Raw genomic sequence first — 23,464 nt, 5'->3', positions numbered from 1 at the left:
ATGGTCACGCTAAGATACCGAAATTACGAATTATATTCGTTGAATTCATATATACAGTAGTAGTAATAAAGAATTGGCTATCATGGAATGGCCGAGAGGTTGACCAAAGGGGCCAAAGAAGGTCTCCCGTGTGCACACTGAAAAGGGTACTTACAGTAGGACAATTGCCGAATCAGGTTTTGGCACTCGCTATGTGAAAGCTTATCACCGAATTTGATGGCATTTCTGCAAGAGAGGGAGTTGATGACCTCGACAAGTGCTTTTGGACAAGCGTTGAGGGCTGCTTCCCACGTCCAATTAGACTCTGAATCAAGCAGCAGCTTTCCCTTAGCACCGTCGTGAATATCCCGTAGATGGCCAAGAATTACACTAGAAATGAGTCGTTCGTCGCCGCAATCACAGATAATATCTGGCAAATGTGTAACATGAACGCAGCTGCTCTCAACAGTGTATCGGACACCCCATTGGAACATATAGGGTTGGAGTTCGGTGGGGCTTAAATCGTGAGGCGCTTGAAGTGTTATTGGGGGATCTAAGGGGATAGGATTCCGTCCACTCTCGATGAACTGGGTGAAAGTTTTCTCGCACCTGATTCTCTCATCGGCTGCATGCTGGTCAATGACACTTAAGTACGTTTCATTATATTCATTGCGCAAATTGACAAGCACAAACTTGCTTGCAATCTGGGAGATCACCCGACAGTCTTGAAGACTGGAAGACTTGACATTGGCTGCATTCTCGGCCAGGGCTTTAGGTGGATTGAAGTACTTTGAGTTTAATTCAACAGGACGCACGCGGGGGGTGATTGGCTTATTCGGCTTTGTTGAAGAGGGTGGCTTGAAACTGTTATTCACTAAAGCATTCGTGAGGGAGTTCAGGACTACAGATTCCAAATTCTTTTCGTGGATCTGGTTGACACATATGATATACACGGGATACCTTCTGACAAATTCACCCCATATTGCTCGTTTCTTTTTGGACGCAAATCCGCACTGCTCTAACAAGCTCTCTATCTGTCTATAAATGGTCAAGCCCTCGTGTATTATATTGTTGACCAAAAGGTAGCGGGTAGAGTTCTTCGAGCCAGACTCTGCTAGTGTGATTACACCGGCCACTCCATCTTCAATGAAAGGAATAACCGATGAACTGTTGTAATCAACGACCACGCCAGACATCGTATCAATTGTGGCCTTGATTCGTGTCATTAAACCATGATCTGTTGATAATAATGGATGGTGGATATATATTGTATCGTCTGAACGAACCGTCAGTTCAAAATTGCGGTTCAAAAAGTAAGGCAGCAGCAACTGCTTGAGTGTTGTTAATTGGGCTTTCAATGGCAGAGAGCTTTCGAACCGCCGTCTGACCGGCATGGTAGCGAAAAGGGCCTTGACTTTTATAGTAGTACCGCGGGAACGGCTGGATGAAGGCAATTTGTAAGGGTCGATTCTTTTCGAGCTATGAATGCGAGTCGCGTATACAGTTGCATTGGTAGAAGAAGAAATTGAGACCATGGCGATGGCGCCAATGGATGAAATCGTGTGCCCTTGGTGAGGCTTGTGCGTGACAGTCTCTGAGCCCGCTTTCGAGCTGTAGTATGGTAGGCCGACGAACCTTAAGTCTTCTGAAGTCATGCCGAAGCCGTTATCTGCTACAGTGCACGAGAGCTCTGGCAACCCGAGGTCGACCGAAATAACGTCGGCACCGGCTTCGATGCTATTGATGACTAGTTCTGCGATGCATTGTGAGAAGCTTGAAATCACAACCTGCGATTTGACAACCTGGGCGACCACTGGCTGTATCCTAGCTATTCCGCTTGCTTCTCCAGTATGAGTCGTCTCCATAAATCTGCCAGCAGTCAGTCTACTTGGCTATTGCGTACGTTAACGCAGTACGAATATTTAGCCACCGACCTGTAACGCAACCTGCCTAGCCAGTTGCGACACTTAGTGTTTGAAATATTAACGTTAATTAAAGCCATATTATCGATCATGATCATGTGATCAATAGTATCAACGACATCGCGAATCACGGTCAGGTTTAACTACTGTCCTTAGTAATGGAAGATGGAAGATGGGTCCATAAAAGGAGTGTCCCAGAAGACTGCCAACGACTTGAGTGCTGAGGTGGAGCTAGCAAAGCGGAGGCTGGCTGCTGAAAAGGCGTCTCGAGGAGGGCTTAAAACGGCATCCAGGGCCGGAAAGGCGAGGAACTTCCTTCAGCAGCATGGGAAGCGGAAAGAAGAGGATGACGAAGAAGCTGCGAGGATAAAATTGCTGGAGGAGAAAGCAAAGATATATGAAAAGGCAAGGAAGGGCCATTTCGAGTCTGAAATCGACAAGGATGGATTCGCAGGGCTCATTATTCCTACCTACAGCAGCGAAAGCGAGGACGAAATTGAACGAATTGGCAATGGCGAATCAGAGGGTGAAGTCGAGGTTGAGGACGAGTTTGGTCGAACACGCATGGTTCTTAAGTCTAAAGCCCGAGCGTATTTACACCGCGACGAGAATGGTCGAGATAAGGAGGCCAATCTAATACATGGTGACGTGATTCAACACAAGGCGTTTGCACTGAACCAACAATTAGCCGAAAAGATACGCCAAGAGGGGACTTCCAAGGGAAGCGATGTGCATTACGATGACCGGTGGGAGATCAGGGATAAGGGGGTAGGGTTCTACCGGTTCAGTCAGGACAAGGATACTCGCCAAGCTCAGATGGAGAGTCTATTGAGCATGCGACGCGAGACTCTGGGGCAAGAGAGCAAGTTCAGGGAGCTCAAAGATAAGCGAATGAACCGACGAAATCGCCGGCTTGCCGCCATTATGAAACTGCGTGAATCTACTACGAAGAGACTTCAGAGACTCCAGAGGCTAGACCATTAATAATTGCGTCAATCGACTCCTCAGAGACTCCAGAGACTAGAGCAACAAATTATTAATCACCCTTGATAATTCCGCGAATCGCTTACTCAGAGACTTCAAAGACTAGACCAAGAAATTATTAATCATTCATAATTCCGCGATCGACTACTCAGAGACGAGAGCAATAAACTGTTAATCACCGAACTACTAGTGTATCTACCCAAACTAGTAGCCTATCTAAGCTATGACGCCCAAAGTATTGTCTAAGCTATGAGGCGGATGCATTATACGGTCCCATGGATCACGAACAATGCGCTGATGAGACCCCCATGGGCATCGACGATTTTCGGCTCCGGGCTCATGCAGAGATGTATATAGCATACACGCCATACAGATACACAGTACACACACGTAGATATGTATACACGTAGACACACGTACGCTGCTGTATTACCGGTACATATGGTATTACACAATCTGCACAGATTGACTTAGAATCATTGCCCGATCACACTACACCCTTTATCTTGTACTGTACGGGGTAATTAGATTTTTTAACTCCGTATGCTAATTCCACTACACGGGACAATTGGACTTCTAATTCCGTGTCTCGTTATTTTTCTCTTTTGATTAAGATGCTGGGTCCGGTGAGGCTCATGTGCACCCCTCCGGGGTTCGGGACCCAGGGTCCTCTATCGGCGAAGAGAACGTCAAAATCAGGGCATTGCCCATCCCACGCTACCCCCAAAGCCGTGCATCGGTATATGCGGTAGATAATACGAGCGCTACCAACTATATGCCGTAGATACATATTACAGTACAGTTAGTTGAGGTATATTTGGCCAAAAATACATCACATTAGAGATTGTTGTTCGTGGGTAGAAAGTGGCCTGAGAGTCACGTAATAAAAGGATTGTCGTAGACAGCCCCCCGGACTGGGCGAAGAACGTTGCGACCGTTACACGCAGGTGGCATAATTATTTGAATTTCCTGCGGGCGGGCCCTCCACCACCTCCCCCCCCTTTTCGAGAGTTTCTCCCCTTCCCCTCCCAAAACACTATCGCAACGGCATTTAAGCTCCCTTTTAACCCCGACCTTATTATATTTGACAGACTGTATCTGGCCACCAGGGCCCTTTCATTTTGGTTTCCCACGATATAGTACCATTTGACGGTCGATATTTGGCTAGCTGTAAGGTTGGGTTAGGCGTTCAGCATGTCGCACATGAACTACACGCCGACCACGGTGATTCCGCTGCTATTCAAACGGATAGCCGAGCTGGTGAGTATTATAATGATTTTTTGGGGGGCTGGATTGGAGGCTAACTGGATGTAGATACCGGACAAGGCTAGCGGACGAATTGAAGAAAATGAAGTATACAAATCAACGAGGAAGTTTCTGTTACGATTGACGGGCCGACATCTGTTTTCCGACGTTATTTACGGCGGTATCTGCGCTATTGAGGAGATTCTAGGGGTAAGATTAATATCCATATGTGCCTTGTCTTTGGGAAATAAGAACTAACAATGGTAGAATGACTTGAGACGTCCGTTGGAAACAAGATCGGAGCTGACGCTGTCAAAACTGTCGACTCTGACCCGGCTCATAGCGGACTTAACTTCCGCCGAGTGGGACACGTCTACGGCAGATGAGCACAAGCAGAGCCCCGATATTGGCCCAGATCAGGATCTCGACTATTTATACGACGGGCGTATGAAGACCTATGGAGCGGCGCCGCCTTCACTTCACCCCACCGTGGCCACGGCCGGAATTGAGCTCTTCATGCGGGTGCGGTCGTCGAACCGCGTTAACCAGTCTGTCCAGTATGTCCTGTCCAAAGACGTTCCGGCCGAACCGTACCACCACGAGCAGCACCGACAGTACTTCCTCAACCAGTGTACTGACCTGGTCAGCGAGATTGACGTCAGCTGCGAGCACGTAGTGTTCTTCCTGACCGCCGCAAACTGGGAACAGAGCTATGCCTATGCCATTGAGCGTGTCAAAAGCCTGCGGTACCCTTCCTCCGAGGACCACGACGCCATTCCGGGGCTGGACGTGCTGCGGCTGCTCTACCTCGACTACGAGCGCATGATGCAGCTGGCTAAGGACATGCAGACGCTCTACCCGCTCATCAAGCGGGTCAGCCACAAACTCGTAGTCAAGCACTTCCTGCAGCAGAGTATCCTGTTCTGGGCCATGTCCCGGGGCAACGAGATCGTGTTTGCGACCCAGACGGAGACTCCGCTGCTGCTGGAAGTCTCGACCTTATTTGATCTCGTGCTACGCCAGGCCGACCACGAGCGCAAATCGCACACAACATGGGCGTTCCTGTCGGTTCTCATGATCCTGCTACCCGAAGAACTGGAAAAACGGGCCGCCCTGGCTGCCTCCAATAACTCCCCCACTGACTCGGTCGGGTCCTCGTCCAAGTCCCTGCTAAAGCCCAATCTCAGCAGCGGCAGTAGTAGCGGCGGAGGAAGCAGCAGCAGCAACAAGAAAACTAACTTTATGAACTCCCTGGCCAAAATGCTGAGATCGCAGAACTCAGGAGACAAGGCAATAGCCGCTACCTCATATATTAACCTATGCAAAGCCGCGGCGGCAGTGATGCCCGTGGAGCCTAAGCATGCGCTCGTAGTGTACTGCCGGACCATCTACAGGGGCCTGCTGGATGCGCTCTACGGATCCTCAGACCGTGGAGCAATTTATCCCAACCTCGACGCGCTGCAGAGCCAATTCGTCACGTCGTTTGCGTACCTGTGCCTCGACGTGATGCTGTCCGACCTTCTTCCGGTCCTGACGGCCCCTACAGCTCCAGTCCGGTTCCAGCGTAACATTGTGCGGGGCATCCTTAACCTGTACACGCTGACCGGCGGCATCGATATTCTCGAGAGGATCCTCCAGCAGCACGCGGGGCGCATCATGGGCATGATAGTGTTGCTCACGACAAGGGCGCACGACTACGAGGTGGGCCACAGGCGGCCCGATGACACCTACGAGACCATGGCTCTGGCCATGAAGCTGGGCTACTTGATTATCCAGACGCGGCCAGAGCTCTACTACCACCCAGGAACGTCGGCTGAGTCGTACATGCCCAACCTGCGCCAACGGTTCACTGAAACGATCATCTCCAACACCATCTCCCACAACCAGCCGCTGCGCGACACCGTGATGAGCTTCTGTTTCGACGTGCTAAACAGCGAGTTTGTGTGGCACTTCGAACAAAAGGATATCTGCAACAAGCCAGACCACACAGTTTACACCATTTACCGCGCCATTGGCATGAATGCCAAGCAGGTCGCCGAGAATGTGCTCCACCAGAGCTTGTCTGAGGGGAGGCTCATTACCGACCTCGGATTTATCAAGCGATACCTGACGACACGAACGGAACTGGCAAGCCATTACCGCTTCAAGGAGATATTTGGTAGCGACTTGTCGAATCTTGAGCTTTCCGAGACACGCACGGCCATTTATCAGTCAATTGAAACAGCCATGCTCTTGTGCATTTGCTCCTCGAACTTGACCATTTCAAAGCTGGCCCTCTCCAACATCTACGCGCTGACTCAAGAAGTGACGCTTCTCGAAAACCGCGAGAGCACCCAGGACTACTCCAACCAGGCGCTGCCCAACTACGCTGCGTATAACGAGATCGTGTCCCCGTCGTTCGTTGTTACCGGGTCCATTGCCGTGCAGAAGAGGTTCTTCAAGTGGTTCCAGTTCATTGACGACCCGTCACCAGCAATGCTGCGTGCCTGGAAGCTCATTTACGATCGATGGATCGTCATGCGTGTAAGCGCGCTTGACGGTTCTACGCAGAAAGAATGGAGGAGCTTTTCAGGGTTCTTGTGCAGTCTCCTGGCTCCGTTGCTCAATCTCGACGGCCAAGTCCAGATTCCGGATAACGCACACTTCAAAGCCCGCCAATTCCTCAAAGAGTTTACGGATATGCTCATTAGCGATAACCCATTTATTCGAGAGTCCGTCAAGGAGGTGCTGGCAAAAGACGCGAGTCCGCTGATATTCCACCATATCTTCCGGCAGCTCAGTGATATGATCGATCACTCACTGACCATCAACAAGGCTGTTATTAGCCCAATGGACATCCGCTTGACCGGACAGACTACTCTTCTCATAACTTCGGTTATTGAGCGCCTCTACGAGAACGAAGTGTATTCTTCTATGGACATCGGCGCGTTGGCGCTTAAGCTCCTCCGTTTCCTGCGTCATGTTGAATTTGACTTTGACCTGTCCAAGCTTCAGATCCGCCTCTGCCAATTGCTCGAGCTGATTGGATTGTACCGGGACACTTTTAATCTTAAGCATGAGATTCGGGTGCGTAACGAGTTTGTCACCATCTTAGCCGAGTGGCTCGAGCGAGCCACCAACCCACAGAACGAGTCTTGTGATACTAGTGTGGATAAGTCTAGCATCAAGCAGAACAACGAGAAGGACCGTCTGCTCAAGGATAAGTCTGTCGCCATCATCAAGGCTCTATCAGAGACGCTCGACGGACTTCCGATTGATGTTCCTGATACGATCCCAGAGGTTGAGATGTTTAACGCCAAGTCGACAATCTTTGGCAATCTCTTTTCTCTTTTCCTTCGGGTTCTCCACCGCTGCAGGGAAGAAGAAGAAGGGCAGATGGAAGGCGGTTTGCTACGGCTGGGTGATAAGATTCCTATCGTCAGGTCGCAGACAATTACTAGCTTGTCGCGGTTATTGAACTCCAACGTCGATGTTGGTCTCAGGTTTGCACTTTCTCTTGGTTATCACGAAGATCTTAATATTCGACTGGCATTCCTCGAGGTATTCAAAAATATCTTGAACCAAGGTACAAGATTCAGTGCCGAATATAACGAGAACAAGCGCTACGATGAACTTGTTGATGTAAGTTCTCTCCCCCTCCTCCATCCTGTTTGGGTATGTGTTTTTACTAACTCTTTGCTTTTAGATTCTCATTGGAAACCATCACAACACCTTGATGCTTTGTGATGTCTGTCCACCGAATGAGGTTGATGAGTTCTCGATTGCTCTGTTGAGCGTGTTTGATTCAAGACATCAGAGTCTGGCTCTAGTGAAGGAAGTAGTGAAGCGGGAAATCGAGAACGCTGAAAGTCCAGTGGATATTCTCCGTCGGAACTGTGTTGCAACCAAGCTCTTGTCGTTGTTCGCAAAAACCAAGGGGGTCAGGTATCTCGAGCGAACTCTCGGTCCGCTTCTGAAGAACATCATTGAAAAGCCTGAGCAATATGTGTTTGAAATTGAGCCTGAAAAACTTAAGGACTTCCAGGAGTTTAAAGACAACCTGGTGAACTTTGAGCGGTGTCTGTCAGAACTGGTCGACAACCTTGAGCGTGAAATGTATTCCATTCCTTCGACCTTCAGAGAAATCTGCTTCACTATTCAAGCCGCAGTGACCCCTCGGTTCCCCGAAGCACGAGAGAGTGCCATTAGCTCGTTCTTCTTCCTTCGTTTCTTGTGTCCTGCTCTTGTTTCTCCCGAAGGCCAGGGTCTAGTTGACAAGATACCCAGCAAGGAAGTTCGGCGATCTCTGCTGTTGTTAGCGAAAATCATCCAGAACATGGCCAATGGCTCGACAAACCCAGTGCGATTATCTGTGGTTAGCGATCGAATCTCGATGATTGAGGAAAAAACCGAGGTATTGCTTAAGGTACTTCGTAACATGTGCGTGCTTGATGAAAATGCAGCACTCAAAGAAAGTGACACAGCTATGAACAGTCCTAGCCCGGCGGAGAAGACCTTTGTTATGACTCTCCACAAGTTCTTGTACAACCACTGGGAAGATGCCCACCATCGAATCATGCTTGAGCAGCGAATGCGAAGAGTAGCTGCCGCGAGGGCGCAGAAGAATTCTTTCGTGAAGAACACGAGTCGCCGGAATAGCCAATATGCCGCATGTGAAGTGCAGATCGACGCAAGCAGGAAGCTCACAGCTATCATTCGAGCTCTTGGTCGGCCTTCTACTTCGAGTACGAAGGTCATCATGCCATCTGGTGTGCGTGGCACTGCATCTCAGAAGCTTTATGAATTCATGACAAGGAATTCAAGCCGAGATATTTCATCGGTGCTTGACCAACACGTTGTACACCAGGGCATCAGCAACAATGGTACCCCAGTTTTAGTTCTAACGGGAAGAAACTACCACAGCCAAAAAGTGGACACCGAGCTCGTGCTATACTACTTCTTCCAAGTGGCAAGTAAGATGTGGTCTGATGAGTTCATTATGTTCTATGACTGCACCGCTTATTCTCCTGAGAACGCAGTGCCATTATTGGCGCATGCTGCATCGGCATCAATGGTCCCCGATGAAATGGTTCGAAATTGCACCACTTTGTGCTTCTATAATATTGGCTCAGAGTATCTCCCTCGTCTAAAGAAGGTCATCGGCCATTTCCAGAACGGAATCTACTTGAATCCATCAAGAACGAAGTATATCTTCCTTACAGTGGAGAATATTCGAGACTACTTTAACCCTGACACCCTCCGCCTGGATAGCAGATCGATCAAACCTATTACTGACGCCACAGTCTCGTTCCCGAATGTAAATCATATTCTGCCGAATCAGAACTATGGCTTCCGAGTGACCATCAAAGTGGGCCATGAGTATGTTCAGCTACATGGCGAGCAGCCCTTCGAGTATTTGCCCAACACACCTGGGTATACCAATGATGTTATTCATCTCTCTGATATTAGGGATGTAGTGGCCAATAGCTCGATCAATACCCCAGAGGAGTTCGATATGGAACTTATGAACGGCAAGCGATTCGTTTTCTCGAGCCCAAAGCGTCTGGATATTATTCGAGCCATTCAAAAGTCAAAGTCACGGCTCTTGGATGAAAAAGTGGACGACACCGCGCTAAATCAGAAATTGCGCGTAGAGGACTCTCTACCCACTTTGCTCAACATGTGCCTAGCCAATTTGTGTGCCAAAGAGTCTTCTCTGCAGCAAGCGGCATACAATTTGTTGGCTACGATACCGTCTCGGTTTGACATTGATTTTGGGAGAGAACTTCGTGGCGGTCCGAGCTTGGCGATTCCTAAGAATGAAGTAACGATGGCTGTAGCGTTTAGCGAGGCTGTTGCCATTAGCCATCCTGAAATGACTGACCAGTTCTTGATGGAATTCTTTAGCTCTTACAATTCATTGAGCAAGGAATGCCGGCAGGAGTCCATTCTCTATGCAGTTCCGTGGATCAAGAATATCTATCAGCATGTCTATCTTGCGGATGAGGAGAATGGGCTTGAAGATGCACAAAGATTGATCAGAAATTGCCTATCTGCTACGATTGGTAACGTCTTGGACTATAATTGCCTCTTGATGAATGTGTGGCCTATCTTGTGTCTCGAGGAGGATTTTACCGAGATACTGTTGGACGAAGTCTTGGCATGCATTGTTGATCGAGGGTTAGATGATGCGTACATCGAAGATGCTCTCTCCGTTATTACTTCGTTCCCCACTGTCAATGTGTGTGGCACGGTGCTGGCGAAGATCCGGAAGCTTTTGATGAAACCACTTCCTGTTACGGAGCGATCTTTAGTCAATCACCCCAATTGGGTCGAATTGGTCTCTCTGGTCAAGATGACATCTTACCTTTCGTTTGAATCGGTTATCATTGCAGAAATGTATCTGCCAGAGGTCTTCCTGCTGATTACGACATTCCTCTATACTGGAGAGTATGCCTTCCGGTCTTCTCTCCACAGTCTCTTGATCAACATTGTGCATTCATTCTCCTGCTCGCCTAAGCTATCGCATGAGCGAAAAGAGCATGTCGGGGACATCTGGAGAGATCTTTGCTCCGCTAAAGGCAAGTTGCTCTTTGGTCTCAGCGACGAGATGAAAACGACCAATTACGACTACTTTGTGCTCGCAGCCGTCAAGCATATTGAGAGCTGTTGCACGATGCTTCTAGACATTTTGGCCACAGTTGGTACTGTCGAAGAAGGGAATGTATGGCGCGCGCGTTGGAGCTCTTTTGTCATGAATGCTTGCTTCGTTGAGTGTCCGGCGCTACAGTGTCGGTCGTTCTTGGTTCTAGGCTGTTTGGCGCGACTGGACGTAGAGGACGTGGTGGTATCTCAAGTTCTCAAGGTGTTGAAGTGGTCTATGACTTCTGATACTCTTACTTTAACGGAAGAGTACGCATCTTGTACCTTGTTCTGCCTTACCAAGATGGTTGACGGGCTTTCAGTGAACTCCAAATACCATGCAAAGCTATTTTGGCTCGCACTGTCGGTATTAAGAACTAGCAGTTTGACGCTGTTCAGCTATGCGATAGACTTATTTCAGGCATGTGTCAAGTCTCTAGATGATTATGGCACATTCAAAACCATATCCATCGCAGAGTATTTCATGCGAGGCCGAAAGTTCATGGAAGGCGAGTGGCAGAGTATGGATGAGATCACGAACATTAAATTCAGCATTGAATTCTTTGACGTCGCTGTGTGTGCCACGGTACTTAAGGGGTTGGAGAAGTCGCTGACCCGTGCTAGCACACTGCGAGCTCTTGAAACGATGCTGGAGATTAGCGCGAAGAACAATGTGAAGGACCGAATGGCCAAGAAGCGATATCCTTCCTACCTGGCATACCTTTACTTCTTGTATTTGGGATGCCGAAGCCACACGGACTTGAAGGACATGCTTTGGGTTGCCGGGTACCCGGAGGATCATATGGACTCTGATCCGGATAGCGACATTTTCCCGACGCTGTTGCGAGAGTATTTGGCCGACGAGTCGGCGCCCGATACGACTATTGTGCTGTTCCTGGGCGGCCAGTTGTTCAGGACATGCAACGAGTACGAAAATATTGACTTCCGCTTCCTCGAGTCACTTCGATGCGTCGGAGAGAAGAACACGCAAAAGAAGGTGATGGTATATTCCATGGTCAGAGACAAGGTACTCAGAATTGTTGAGCAGGGTTCGAACTCTAAAATAATGGATGCCGTTCTCACTGTCGGATCGGGCATTGTGGCTAACGTGGAGCTATTCGAGAAACTCCACATTTATAGACGAAAGCTGCAGGCCCTCTTAATCGCCAGTGGGTTTGAAGGAGCGCTATTAGATGGTAACGCTTTGAGTGGCTCGTTTGGAACCCGAGCCACCAGCGCCAAACTGGCGAATAGAGACCGGTTTGTCGCATTGGTCGACAAGGTTTTGGAAAAGTAACCCTTGATTTTTTTTATTTATGTGCATTTTTTTTGATTTTTAATGATTTTCAGTACTAATATATATATGATCTAGCAGCATTGACCTATTATTGTAAGATATTGTAAGATGAGTAGAGACTTCAATTGATCCCCGCATAACAACTCCAGGAGATTTGTATTTCGAGGGCCAGCCCTCGAGCTCCCGTGGCTCCGCTGCGCGGAGGGATTGTTGGTTTGTTACAGGAGTTTGTTACACGTTGGGAGTTTTGTAACAAACGAAACGTCATCTTCAAGGATATACCGTATAGCAAAAAAGTGTCGCCTGTGTTAACTAACTCGCCAAAAAAAAAACTGGAGCGAGTCGTTATTGAAATTGCGTTCATGATTCGTCTATCCTTTCTATGCTGAATCTATCATTTTAGTCTCTCCGTTTTCTCTTCCCTGTAGTCACCGTTTTGTCGAACTCGGACTTGTTCAGTCTAAATAGAAGCATTGTGGCCTGGGCGTCTTCCACAGAGGAGTGTTCCCCGGTCTGGATTTCCATTTCCAAAAGCTCTTCAGCCAACCGTTTGAGCCCTGGTGCGCCTTTGCAGAGCTTTCTAAATGGTCTATGATTAGAGGTATCTCTGATGCTCGATTTTGGATGCGACAGCATGAGCGCTTTTAGATCGTTGTAAACGGCGTGTCCAACGACAATCCGATTCTTAAATACGTCTGCGGCAAGTTTCTGTGCTTCCTCAAATGTAATTGCATCCTTCATATCCTTGGGTGAAACGCCGCTGACCCAGGTTCGCCAGTCAGTTACTCGTTCCTTGGGTTTGACGAATTTATCAAGCAAGACTGTACCATAATAGTTGACAATCGACACTCGAGCTAGAGCGGAGCGTGAGCCCAGGTGCCCAACTCCAACGAACTCGCAGTCAATTGCTACGTATGAGCCCGCGTCGGCCTTTTTGGCAGATTCTCTGGGCGGCTTATCGAGGGCCGATTTCGAATGCAGTTCTGTGTCCTCGTATCTCAGAAGGTGAGCCGGTTTGCGCGAAGCGAGAGATGCCGGTAGCGTAAACACTCTATGTGTAACAGTTTTAGAGCCCACTGTAACTGTGGACACAACTCTTTCATTTACTTGAAGCTTGTTATCCTCAGAGGGCGTCACCTCTTCCTCAACAACCTTTTGGGGTTGCCTTTTGGCTGCGACCTTTTGCTTCTTGATCACTTTTCCGGTTCCATTTATCTTCGAATCACCTTTCAGCTTCTTCTGGAGAAGCTTCCAGTTGGAAGATAGTTTCCCACTTTCCATCTCTTCTCCGCTAGATTCTACTTCGACAAACTGGTATCGCTTTCTATATTTCCTTCCTTTCCTTCTAACACGTCCCCGATATCTCCTGGGTATTTTACGGCAAGCTACTGTATCTCCTGGTTCGCCTGGTGAATAGATCCGTCTAACAACTAATAGTGTTATAACCAAGAATAGTAAGCCCGGAAGAAATTTATAATCTACCAGAAGAAGATCCATCGACCGTTTTCAATGTCTAAAAAAATTAAATGTGAAATATTCAGCCGCGCGTCGTAATCTGTCAAACGACCACCATCAAAAATTGGAAACCCACCATATGTCCCATATCTCTCTGTTGGTTGAAGATAGAGTCGGTTAGATGAGATGAAGCGGACTCTAGCAGAAGATCAGGGGTCGGACCTCAAACGACCAAAGATATCAGGCGAGTCGAAGTCGATCGAGTCGATTAAAGAGCGGATTGCCAGCCTGCGAAAGAAGCAGCAAGGCAAGGCGACTCCAAGTAATAATGGCTCCGTGGCGGATAGCGATGCAAAGAAGCCGGGTAATTCTAATGCTGAGCTGCTTGAGAGGTTGCGGGCCAAGCGTGCTGCTTTGGCTGGCAGCAAGCCCACTCATAAGCTTGAGACCGATGGCGATAATAGCAGCATAAACAGCAGCGCTGCGGCAGCCACGTCCGCTTCGTCTGACGCCAGAGCGAGGAATTTGCAGAGACTACAAGAGATCAGGGCGCGTAAATCTGACTTGACGAAGCCTAGGGTCGACTCGAAAGAGCCTAGTATGTCTAGAAGTGAAGGATCATCTGAGAGGTCCAAGTCGGCAACTCCCATAGGACAGGGCCTCAATGTTCCTGTACATCCCATATTTCTAGAGCAAAGCACCCAGGGTGGGGCTAGAGACCAGAAGTCGGCTCCTATGCACAATAAGTACCTTGAGGAAACGCCGACGGAGGACGAGACGAAGAACCCGTACTTTGATGCGTCGTTATCGGCAGTTCCTTCACGTCCACGGCGTAGAAGGGGCCTGGTGTTCAATCCACATGGAAAGTATATTGAAAAAGCTGAAGAGATTCGGCATCAGCACCAATTGGAGGAGATGAACAAGAGGATAGTTGAAGAAAACGCTGCAAAGCAGGAATCGCAAAAGAGCTCTATTGACTTTGCAGCGGGAGAAAGAGAATACGCTCCTCCAGAACCTCCAGAGGTAGAATGGTGGGATGCCGAGATTCTCAACAATAGCATCCCCATTACCCACTATATTCAGCATCCGGTACCTATAAAGCCGCCATGGGAGCGCCATCAGCCGGCAGAGATCAAGATGCATATGACCAAGAAGGAGATGAAACGGCAGCGGAAGATTACACGGGCAGCACGGTACAAGGAGCAGCAGGACCGAATTCGTCTGGGATTGGACCCTGCCCCTCCGCCTAAGGTGAAACTGAGCAATATGATGCGGGTATACATGAATGAAGCGATCCACGATCCTACGGCAACGGAGCACAAGGTCAAGCACGAGATGGCCGAGCGGAAATCAAAGCATGAGCAGGAAAACGCAGATCGTAAGCTGAGTGAAGACCAGAAGTGGGAGAAGAAACTGGACAAGATAGAGCAGGATAAGGCCAAGGGTGTATACAGTGCTGTTTTCAGGGTGGAGAAGCTTGTCGATGGGAAGCACAAGTTCATTGTGAACGACCATGCTAAGCGGAGCGGGATGACTGGCATTGTCATTTTCAACGAAAAGTTCGTGTTAATTATCGTTGAAGGGTCGAAGCGCGAGGTTGATAAGTATGTCAAGCTCATGACTAACAGGGTCAAGTGGACGGAAGCTGCTCCTCCAAGGGACGAAGAAGAAGCTGCTAACCGTCCTGATTTGAGCGACAACAAGTGCTCAATAGTGTGGTATGGCCAGTTGAAGCGCCCCAAATTTATGAAATGGACGCTCAACGATGCCGAGACGGAGCAGGATGCGAAGGATATCCTAAGCCGGAACGAGGCGGAGCATTATTGGATGCAAGCTCGTCAGATTAGTGTGTTAGATAGTACGTAACTGCCTTTTACCACAATTGATTCTACTAGTCGACAGTTCTGACCAATTCTCAAATGCTGTAGACAAGCAAATTGAAACCCTAAGCATTCGACAAATCTGATCAACTCTCAAATGCTGTAGACAAACAAATTAAAACCCTAAGCATTCGACAAATCTGGTCAATTCTCAAATGCTCTAGACAAACAAATTGAAACCCTAAGCATTTAGCAAAACAATTCGAAACAAACCCATCAGAGGTCGAGTCTAAAAGTTGTGTAGATCAGTATACTGCACAAAATGAAATACACTCACATAACAATTGATCTCCCAAAACACTTGTCCAGAGAACCAAGGTAGTTCAGATTAGTATATTCGAATATTTACAAACTTATGATAAATGCAATCTACTCCTTGCTGATCTTGGCAAGAATCTCGCTGTCTCGGAAAAGAGTGTACTCCTGGTCGCCGACCTTGACGGTGGAGCCGCCAAATGGTGGGATCAAGACTCGGTCACCAGCCTGGACGCTGACTGGGATTCGCTCACCGTGCTTGGTAACAGCACCTGGACCAACGGCCAGAACGTCAGCCTCGTTCAGCTTCTCGACGTTCTTCTCTGGGATGTAGATACCAGAAGCAGTCTTGGCCTCAGCCTTGGCTCGCTGGACAAGGACTCGATCCAGCAATGGGACAATGTTCTTGAAGGACTTAAGAGCGGACTATCAACCGGTTAGCTTTCAGCGTAAATCCTTCCAAAGCAACTTACCATTGGTGCGACTTGCGATTGACTGAATGTTCGGGTGGGTGAGTTCGGAACTCAATCGGTGAAAAATTCAGGCCCTTTTTGTGGAGTTGGGCCACTGGGGTGCCAGAAAGTTCCATGGGGTGGGGTGCTTGCGCAGGCGTCGGGGCGACAATGCGGCGGGAGCCGCGTGCGGCTCGGTCACCTCTCAGAAACACCGTTCATTCTACTGAGTCAGTACTATGGCACTATTTGGTACTGTCAGCAGTACTGGACAATCAAGCAGACTTGTAAAATAGACTGCATGTTGGAAAAAGTGTAAAAAAAAGTCGAATTCATATGTTATTCCCCCACATTTCGCATCTGTGGGGGCCTATACGGGCATGTTACCAGGTGTAATACGGTAGCATTGAATTACGGGTTGTTTTGTGGTATTTCTGTGGTACAGGAAAGGGGGTTCAATGTCACATCCTCCTTGGGTTTCAATGATACTGTAACCATGATGTTAGGCGAACGATTGGGCGGCCGGAGGGGGTCATGCTGATATTAAAGGCTGCAGGCACAGCTGGGGTCAATGCGGAATACGAAACTGCAGTACTCCACAACTCAGCTTCAATAGACTTTGTCAATTGGATTGCCTGACTATTCGGATACTTCAACCTAAAAAAAAACCCCCGAGGATCGTATTTTGAACGGCGAAAATGATGGAGTATTTTTACTGGTGTGCAGTTTACAAACCATGTATTGATTAAAGTCTTGGCAAGCGTTAGCAGCTGTTTGCCGCGTATGTTGCTTTCGGTCCGTGGAGTAGGCATCCCAGTCATGCGCACGATGCCTAGGTGCATGAGAGGCTCCCAGGCACACAACACTGATGTACTGTAATGAATGCATGGCGTAGAGTAGCTTCAAGGTATGTACCTATGGCGCTGTCAAGTGTAGTCCTGATTGTAGATCTCAAAGTGTCCATGCAGTTTAGTACCCCCGCCAGTGGAGAGTCCAGCGGGGGTGACTAACTTACGTAGACAAGCCTGCCGTTTAGCTCAAGCCATAGAGGTGATCTGATACGGGGGAATGAGCGGTTCCATCCCACCTTCAAGTGCATTATGGCAATCTCCGTGATCCAGGGATCGCACTCCGGGATATTCACCGGGGTATTCAACGTGGTTTAAAGTTTGTGGGAACTCTATTTTAAAATGAAAACGAGATAACATTATACGAAGAGTAAATTATGTTAAGATCTCTCAGAGATATCGTCCTTGTGAGAGCGAATGGCCTTCAACAGGGGAGTCATGAAAGATTGGAAATGCACTATGCGGGGTTTCGCTTCAATTTACCTCGCGAGGGAATATGCGTATTTCTGCTTCAGCATGGTGATCCGTTACATGCTGGAGGTGGGTTGTCTGTGTATATAATTCCGAATGGCTACCCGTAGACTCCATCCAAAAGTCAATTGGTGCAAAACCATCAGCTGAAATGAGCGCTGAGAAAGAGCAGACTATCGTCGACACGGCAGCAGCTGAGCATGCCGAGAATATCGTGCCAGTCAAGACTGGTATCGAGACTCGACCCGTTCTCGATGTCATCAAAGAGAACAAACCAGATACATTCGGTAAAGGCATGATCCAGCTCTATGCCATCTGCGGGCTGGTGTACCTCACTGCCACTATGAGTGGCTACGATGGAAGCATGATGGGTAGTATCAATGCCCTTGGAGAGTTCCGAGATTACTTTGGAATCAACAAGGCCTCTTCCACGGGTCTGATCTTCAGCATTTATAACATTGGTGTCATGGTTGGCGCCTGCTTCATTTGGCTCCAGGACTTCCGAGGTCGTAAATTCGGTATCATCGTCGGATGCATTGGCGTCATTGTGTCGACAATCATCATGGCCACCTGCAAATCGCTCAATGCATTCATCGGCGGCAGATTCCTGCTCGCTGTCTTCACCGTTATCGCGGCTGCCTCTGGTCCAACGTACTGTGTCGAGATCGCCCCGCCTCAGTTCCGAGGTACTGTTTCTGGTCTGTGCAATACGCTGTGGTACCTGGGCTCTATCATCGCTGCCTTCACTATTCTCGGCTGCGACTTGCATCACCCGGGCTCTGCTTTCACTTTCCGACTTCCGCTGTGGATCCAGATGGTCTGCCCCGGCATAATCCTGATTGGCGTGTGGTTCCTACCAGAATCCCCGCGATGGTTGATTGCCAACGACAGGCAGGAAGAGGCGAGAAAACTCATCATCAAGTACCATGCCAACGGTGATGAGACCCATCCATTGGTCGACCTCGAAATGGCCGAGATGATTGCATCCCTCGAGGGAGCTCCACTTAGCAGCTGGAAAACTTTCCTGAACCTGGGCGCCATTGTGGGAACCAAGGCTGATCGATATAGATTCCTTCTTATCGTTCTCATCTCCTGGTTTGCGCAGTTCTCCGGCAACAATGTCTCCTCTTACTATTTTCCAACCATGCTCAAGGCCGTCGGCATTACCTCGCCTAGTACTCAAATCCTCATGAACGGCATTTACGGTATCACTGGCTGGATTGCTGCGACTATTGGTGCTCGGCTTCTGGATATAGTTGGTCGACGAAAGATGTTCCTATCCTCTACCCTGGGCATGTCTGTTTGCATGGCTATTGTTGCTGCTACTACCGCTACTTTCCAAAAGACTGGGAGCCACGCTGCTTCCAGCGCCTCGATTGCATTTATTTTCATTTTCGGTATTGTTTATGCCATCTGCTTCACTTCTTTGACGCCAATTTACCCGAGCGAAGTGTCCAACACCAAGCTGCGAGCCCGATCAATGATGCTCCACCAGATTGTTGGCGGCTGCGCTTCCTTCGTCAACCAGTATGCTGCGCCGATTGCCATGCAGAACATTGGCTATTGGTTCTATGTGTTCTTTGCGCTGTGGGATATCGTCGAGGCGGTCGTTATCTACTTCCTTTTCGTCGAGACTAAGGGCCGGAGTCTTGAGGAATTGGAAGAAATCTTCCACTCATCCAACCCTCGAAAGTTCAGTACCAAGAAGCCAACCACCGTCGTTTTGTCGGTCTAATTGCTATGTCTTTATGCTTTAACAATTGATATGATTCATAATGCTTTGTTTTTAAATATGATTGGATTTGACTTTCAGCCTGATAGCTCAAGTGACAGTGTTATTATACATTATGATTGATGTAAAGTCTATGCCGTCGTAGCGTCGTTAGTTTGTTAGTGTCTTTCGCAGTCGTCTATTCCTTCGTCTTTTTTCTCTTGGCCGAATCCGAACTCGCTGTAGTATGAACGATAGGAGGAGGATTGGAATAAGTAATATAGCAATGCTGAAGCAGCCAATAGAAAATGCACTCACTGAACAGGAGAGAGCGTCTCCGTAGTCCAAACTGTACCCTGGGATAGACCCGTAGCACTGAGTCTTAAAAATATCAAGCGGCTTGTAAATTAATCCGTATTTATCGTACGTCGATGCTAATTCCAGTAGAAAGAGAAGGCCCCTGACGATGTTCTTTGGCAGCCTGATCTCGCTGGGATTAATGGCTCCACTGCTTCTCCACCCGGGACAAGATATGCCAAGAGCCGCTGTAAATAGCAGTAATGACATCCATAAGACCTCCCTGACCTGGGCCCGTTTCTTCTTGGACCGGCCGACTCTCGTAATAAATGACATTTGTCTTATATCGTGGTATTAAGGGTGCTAACTACACTGTACCTCCTGATAAAAAAAAATTGTAGATGTTTCAGCCGTGCAGAACTAGCTGGCCCTGCTGGATCTTGAGATCTCTGGAAAGGACAAATATCACACGAACCGATGCAAGATTGGCTCGAGAGCGAAGTATGCATATAATGTATGTAAGATATAAATAAGATAATACAAATGCAGTTAGTCTATTTTCGTCTACGTTGAATGTCTCGTCGGAGATAATACAGACGCAGTACAAGTCTATTTTCGTCCACGTTGAATGTTTCGTCGAACCCGCGGAGTCATGCTGCCGGCGCCAATTGACTTGGTATTCGACAAGTATGGAATTTGATCGAATTTCTGTGCAAGACTTGGCGTCCAGTACATCCACACTGGCAGGGTCAGCCTGCCACGAACCAGGATTAATTGAGCACCGGGCAGGGACTCGGGGCTTAGAGGCGTTAGCAGTCGGATCAGCTTGTTTTCTGTGTCAATTGACTGGATGATTGCACATCCCAGAGTATGAGAAGCGCTTGGTGCCAGAACATGCGTCGGGTTAGTGATATATGGCAAGCCATCAACATCGCCATCCGTTTGGATATCGGTGTCCTTATCCACAGCCATGACGGCCACCATCGTACCATTGAGCGCAAGAGCCACGTCTGTCGAGTCGATTCCATCATCCTGTTGAATGAGCACTCCAGAAATGGCACCATCCGCGTCAGAGGATGATGATTTGTATGGGAGTTCGTACGGAGAGACCTCCGTCATATGCGAGGAAAAGTCGTAGTTGTATAAATAACAGAGCAAGTGAAGGTTCCGAATGTCAGTCGACGTGTATCGCGGGGATATTTGCTGCAAGCCCACCATCTCTGGAGTCATGCATCTGGCGTCCGGTCGGCCCAGGGCGCCGAATATCTGCTCCTGTGAGTCTTCTGGACCCAGGAAGATAATATGTGTGGGCTGGGTCTCATTGGATATCTGCACCAGCAGATCGAGACCAAGACCACGAGTCCAGCCCGGAGTATTGATTATTAGCGGAGCCTCAGAGACTTTTTGGTTCTCGGAGTACACTTTAAATAGGTCGCGCATGTAGGAGAGATAGAGCCCCGGCTCATCCTTAGGCGATACATCGCCGAGGCAGTGCGCTCTCAGAGGTAGTGCCCGGTGAGTATAGGAAGGGCCAAAGTTGAACCCTGCATTCTGCAGCGAGATGGTCCCCGGAGGACAGTACTCAGGCTGTCCCGGATCGAGGTCCAGGTAGGATACCGTTTGAGTGGCCGCTGAAGGCGGGTGCTGCTCATTAAGCTTGGAGACAAGGTAGTTCAGCAGGGTACGACAGAAAGAGGACTTGCCGGAGGACTTGGGGCCCACTACGAATATAACTGGCTTCTTGGGGAGCTCTGTGTCCTCGCAGTCCTGCCAGATACTGGCGGCAGCAGAGGTCCATGATCTGAGCACATTGAATATCGGAGTGGACCCCGGGGCCTGGTATATAATCTCGAATGTGTCGAATTCATCATCAGCCAGCTTTACAAGGTTCTTGTACGGCGGGGCGACCGATCCAATGGCCTCAATTCCGCTATAGAGCGGTTCCAGCAGAATAACTGCCCGGTGAGCACTCATCAGCTTATCATTCTCTGGTGTTACGGACTCCTCAACAAGTCCGAGATCCTCGACCTGTATGCATTCAATTCGCGTAAGCGAATGGGTGGGCAGCGAGTAGACTGAGTATGACTTTTTGTTGGCGTGGATCGTGGCCCCAAGAAGCTTGATCGCTCCTTTCTGGACAGTCAGCCGGCACTGTCCATTGATCACAATCGACTCTCCAACCAACAGGCCCAAATTTAGCCCCTTTGGTTTATTAACTCTCACCATGTTCGTTTCCGACGGCTTGAACGACGAGACTGCGACTAAACTTTGCATTTCCGGCTGATCTGGACCGAAATCGCTGTCAATGACCATCTCGCCGCCGCTGGACATTGGCGAGTTCGCGTCCGAGTCGAACCGTGGGCTCTTTCGCGCGCTGAGCGCCTCGAGAGCAGACTTTCGCTTCATAATCCTGCCCGTTTGATCTCCAAATCTTGTCGAGCGAGCGGCTTAAAATGAAAAAAAATTCCGTGATCCCCGGAATTATTTTCCCGGCCCCGGTAAATCGAGCACACAAAGCCCGCCCAATCAAATTGGCTGATTTTTTGCTCCCACCCGCCAGTGGTGAACCGTACGACTCGAAAAACCTATACACCTTTTTCAATCTCACCCCATACGAACCAAGTAAAAGATGGCTGAAGAATCCCCATTGAAGACCGGTAAGTGAAGCGAACGGGGCGGCTTGAATTGGGGCTAACAATTGGTACAGTGCAGGGTGATCCACGATTCCCAAACCAGAACCAGACCAAGCACTGCTTCCAGTCGTACGTCGACTACCACAAGTGCGTTAACGCCAAGGGTGAGGACTTTGCTCCTTGCAAGGTCTTCTGGCATGCGTTCAACTCTCTGTGCCCGAATGCATGGATTGAGAAGTGGGACGACCAGCGACAGCGAGGCGTCTTTGCCGGCCAGGTCTAACTTCCCCACCATAATCAATTATACACACATCATCACTGCGACGCTTAGTATATACTAATTTATTCATCAGACCTTAGGAAATCCCGATGATCAATTACATGAACCGCCAGGTTTGCGATCGATCACAGGAATTACATGAAGTCGTCCGAAGATTACAATAAGTCGTCCAAGGATCACTATAAGTCGGGTTACATAAAGTCGTCTTCGTAGTCTTCGTCTCGGTTTTGGTTGTCCGAATGTCGTAGGTTTTCTTCCGTAAACAGGTCATCGTAGGCGTGGTCGCGCTGGTGGGCCAGGCGCTTTCGCTCCCGGGACCACTCGAGTTCCTCCTTCTCCTTGAGGCGGCGTCGCTCTGCCTCGGTGCGCTGTTGCTCCTTGAGGTAGTCAGCTTGTTCCTTTTGGAGATTCGGGAACAGCTCCTGCTTGGTCTTGTTGAGCCGGTTGACAACCATGTTAATTCGCGTCTGGACATAGACCTTCTTAACGAGCTTATCCTTGTGAAACCCGACCTGACCGGCTGCCATGGAGTTATCTTTATGCAGGTTCGACCACGGCGTGTAGATGACAGTGATGTCGTCTGTCTTATTTCCCGTGATGGAGTTAGCCTTGGTCAATTGGGCACAATCGTTGAGGATCTCCTCGGGGATGTTATCCCAGGTCCATCCTTCGGGTAATCGAAGATAGACGTGCGCAGAAGAGAGGTTATCTACGTGGAACTGTTGAAAAAATCGGTTAGTCTAACAATTGAGAGGGATCGAGATCCACATACCCTACAATTGAGCGGTTAAATTAGCTTATTTTGCAAATTTTTTTTCTGTGCAATTCATGCAACTTACCAAACGTCTCTGTCGATGCCATATTTAATCAAGCTCTCATCTTTAATGTGTCAGTTAGCTGTTCATCTTTAGTATCGCACGGTCTGCTACCTACTCTCATCCTTATTCTTGCCCATGTAAATGCTCACCGGAGGCTTGATCTCTCCAGAGGCGCCTGTGCTCTTGAAATAGTACACCATCTTGAACTACCGCTTTCACAAGGTTATTGAAGCTACGATCCCTGCTGTCCTGCGAAGACGGGCCTGTCACAGTATGGGGTTTCGTCAGCAGCTGAAGAAGAAAAGAAGAAAAGCGT

General features: G+C 48.7%; 11 protein-coding genes across 11 annotated transcripts; 5 read left to right on the top strand and 6 right to left on the bottom strand.

Annotated features, from left to right (window-relative positions):
• Positions 1-80: 80 nt before the first annotated feature.
• On the bottom strand, positions 81-1,844 carry MLH3 (mismatch repair protein MLH3; the record flags this gene model as incomplete). The annotated part of the gene is made up of 1 exon (XM_076684278.1): positions 81-1,844. The coding sequence occupies one exon, from the start codon at positions 1,842-1,844 to the stop codon at positions 81-83; it is 1,764 nt and encodes a 587-aa protein (XP_076541486.1).
• A 222-nt stretch (positions 1,845-2,066) lies between these two features.
• Positions 2,067-2,885, top strand: TRVA0_014S01486 (CCDC174 family protein; the record flags this gene model as incomplete). Its single annotated transcript, XM_076684277.1, has 1 exon — positions 2,067-2,885. One exon carries the CDS (start codon positions 2,067-2,069, stop codon positions 2,883-2,885), a length of 819 nt encoding a protein of 272 aa, XP_076541485.1.
• Positions 2,886-4,079: 1,194 nt separating this feature from the next.
• On the top strand, positions 4,080-12,048 carry IRA2 (Ras GTPase activating protein IRA2; the record flags this gene model as incomplete). Its single annotated transcript, XM_076684276.1, has 4 exons — positions 4,080-4,145; positions 4,200-4,340; positions 4,398-7,751; positions 7,816-12,048. The coding sequence occupies 4 exons, from the start codon at positions 4,080-4,082 to the stop codon at positions 12,046-12,048; spliced, it is 7,794 nt and encodes a 2,597-aa protein (XP_076541484.1).
• Positions 12,049-12,447: 399 nt separating this feature from the next.
• Positions 12,448-13,329, bottom strand: REX4 (putative 3'-5' exonuclease; the record flags this gene model as incomplete). The annotated part of the gene is made up of 1 exon (XM_076684275.1): positions 12,448-13,329. The coding sequence occupies one exon, from the start codon at positions 13,327-13,329 to the stop codon at positions 12,448-12,450; it is 882 nt and encodes a 293-aa protein (XP_076541483.1).
• A 360-nt stretch (positions 13,330-13,689) lies between these two features.
• PRP3 (U4/U6-U5 snRNP complex subunit PRP3) lies at positions 13,690-15,369 on the top strand (the record flags this gene model as incomplete). The annotated part of the gene is made up of 1 exon (XM_076684274.1): positions 13,690-15,369. The coding sequence occupies one exon, from the start codon at positions 13,690-13,692 to the stop codon at positions 15,367-15,369; it is 1,680 nt and encodes a 559-aa protein (XP_076541482.1).
• A 383-nt stretch (positions 15,370-15,752) lies between these two features.
• On the bottom strand, positions 15,753-16,114 carry HSP10 (Hsp10p; the record flags this gene model as incomplete). The annotated part of the gene is made up of 2 exons (XM_076684273.1): positions 15,753-16,064; positions 16,112-16,114. 2 exons carry the CDS (start codon positions 16,112-16,114, stop codon positions 15,753-15,755), a joined length of 315 nt encoding a protein of 104 aa, XP_076541481.1.
• Positions 16,115-17,560: 1,446 nt separating this feature from the next.
• On the top strand, positions 17,561-19,144 carry HXT2 (high-affinity glucose transporter Hxt2p; the record flags this gene model as incomplete). Its single annotated transcript, XM_076684272.1, has 1 exon — positions 17,561-19,144. One exon carries the CDS (start codon positions 17,561-17,563, stop codon positions 19,142-19,144), a length of 1,584 nt encoding a protein of 527 aa, XP_076541480.1.
• Positions 19,145-19,291: 147 nt separating this feature from the next.
• Positions 19,292-19,687, bottom strand: TRVA0_014S01354 (uncharacterized protein; the record flags this gene model as incomplete). The annotated part of the gene is made up of 1 exon (XM_076684271.1): positions 19,292-19,687. One exon carries the CDS (start codon positions 19,685-19,687, stop codon positions 19,292-19,294), a length of 396 nt encoding a protein of 131 aa, XP_076541479.1.
• Positions 19,688-20,026: 339 nt separating this feature from the next.
• On the bottom strand, positions 20,027-21,823 carry GRC3 (polynucleotide 5'-hydroxyl-kinase; the record flags this gene model as incomplete). Its single annotated transcript, XM_076684270.1, has 1 exon — positions 20,027-21,823. One exon carries the CDS (start codon positions 21,821-21,823, stop codon positions 20,027-20,029), a length of 1,797 nt encoding a protein of 598 aa, XP_076541478.1.
• A 223-nt stretch (positions 21,824-22,046) lies between these two features.
• On the top strand, positions 22,047-22,333 carry COX12 (cytochrome c oxidase subunit VIb; the record flags this gene model as incomplete). The annotated part of the gene is made up of 2 exons (XM_076684269.1): positions 22,047-22,074; positions 22,125-22,333. The coding sequence occupies 2 exons, from the start codon at positions 22,047-22,049 to the stop codon at positions 22,331-22,333; spliced, it is 237 nt and encodes a 78-aa protein (XP_076541477.1).
• A 188-nt stretch (positions 22,334-22,521) lies between these two features.
• JLP2 (Jlp2p) lies at positions 22,522-23,348 on the bottom strand (the record flags this gene model as incomplete). The annotated part of the gene is made up of 3 exons (XM_076684268.1): positions 22,522-23,050; positions 23,170-23,209; positions 23,264-23,348. The coding sequence occupies 3 exons, from the start codon at positions 23,346-23,348 to the stop codon at positions 22,522-22,524; spliced, it is 654 nt and encodes a 217-aa protein (XP_076541476.1).
• Between the last annotated feature and the right edge of the window lie 116 nt (positions 23,349-23,464).

Source organism: Trichomonascus vanleenenianus (genome assembly GCF_965637985.1).
Source record: "Trichomonascus vanleenenianus strain CLIB 3782 genome assembly, contig: TRVA0_014S, whole genome shotgun sequence".
In the NCBI taxonomy this organism is placed as follows: Eukaryota; Fungi; Ascomycota; class Dipodascomycetes; order Dipodascales; family Trichomonascaceae; genus Blastobotrys; species Blastobotrys vanleenenianus.
This window is presented reverse-complemented; position numbering and strand designations above follow the sequence as displayed.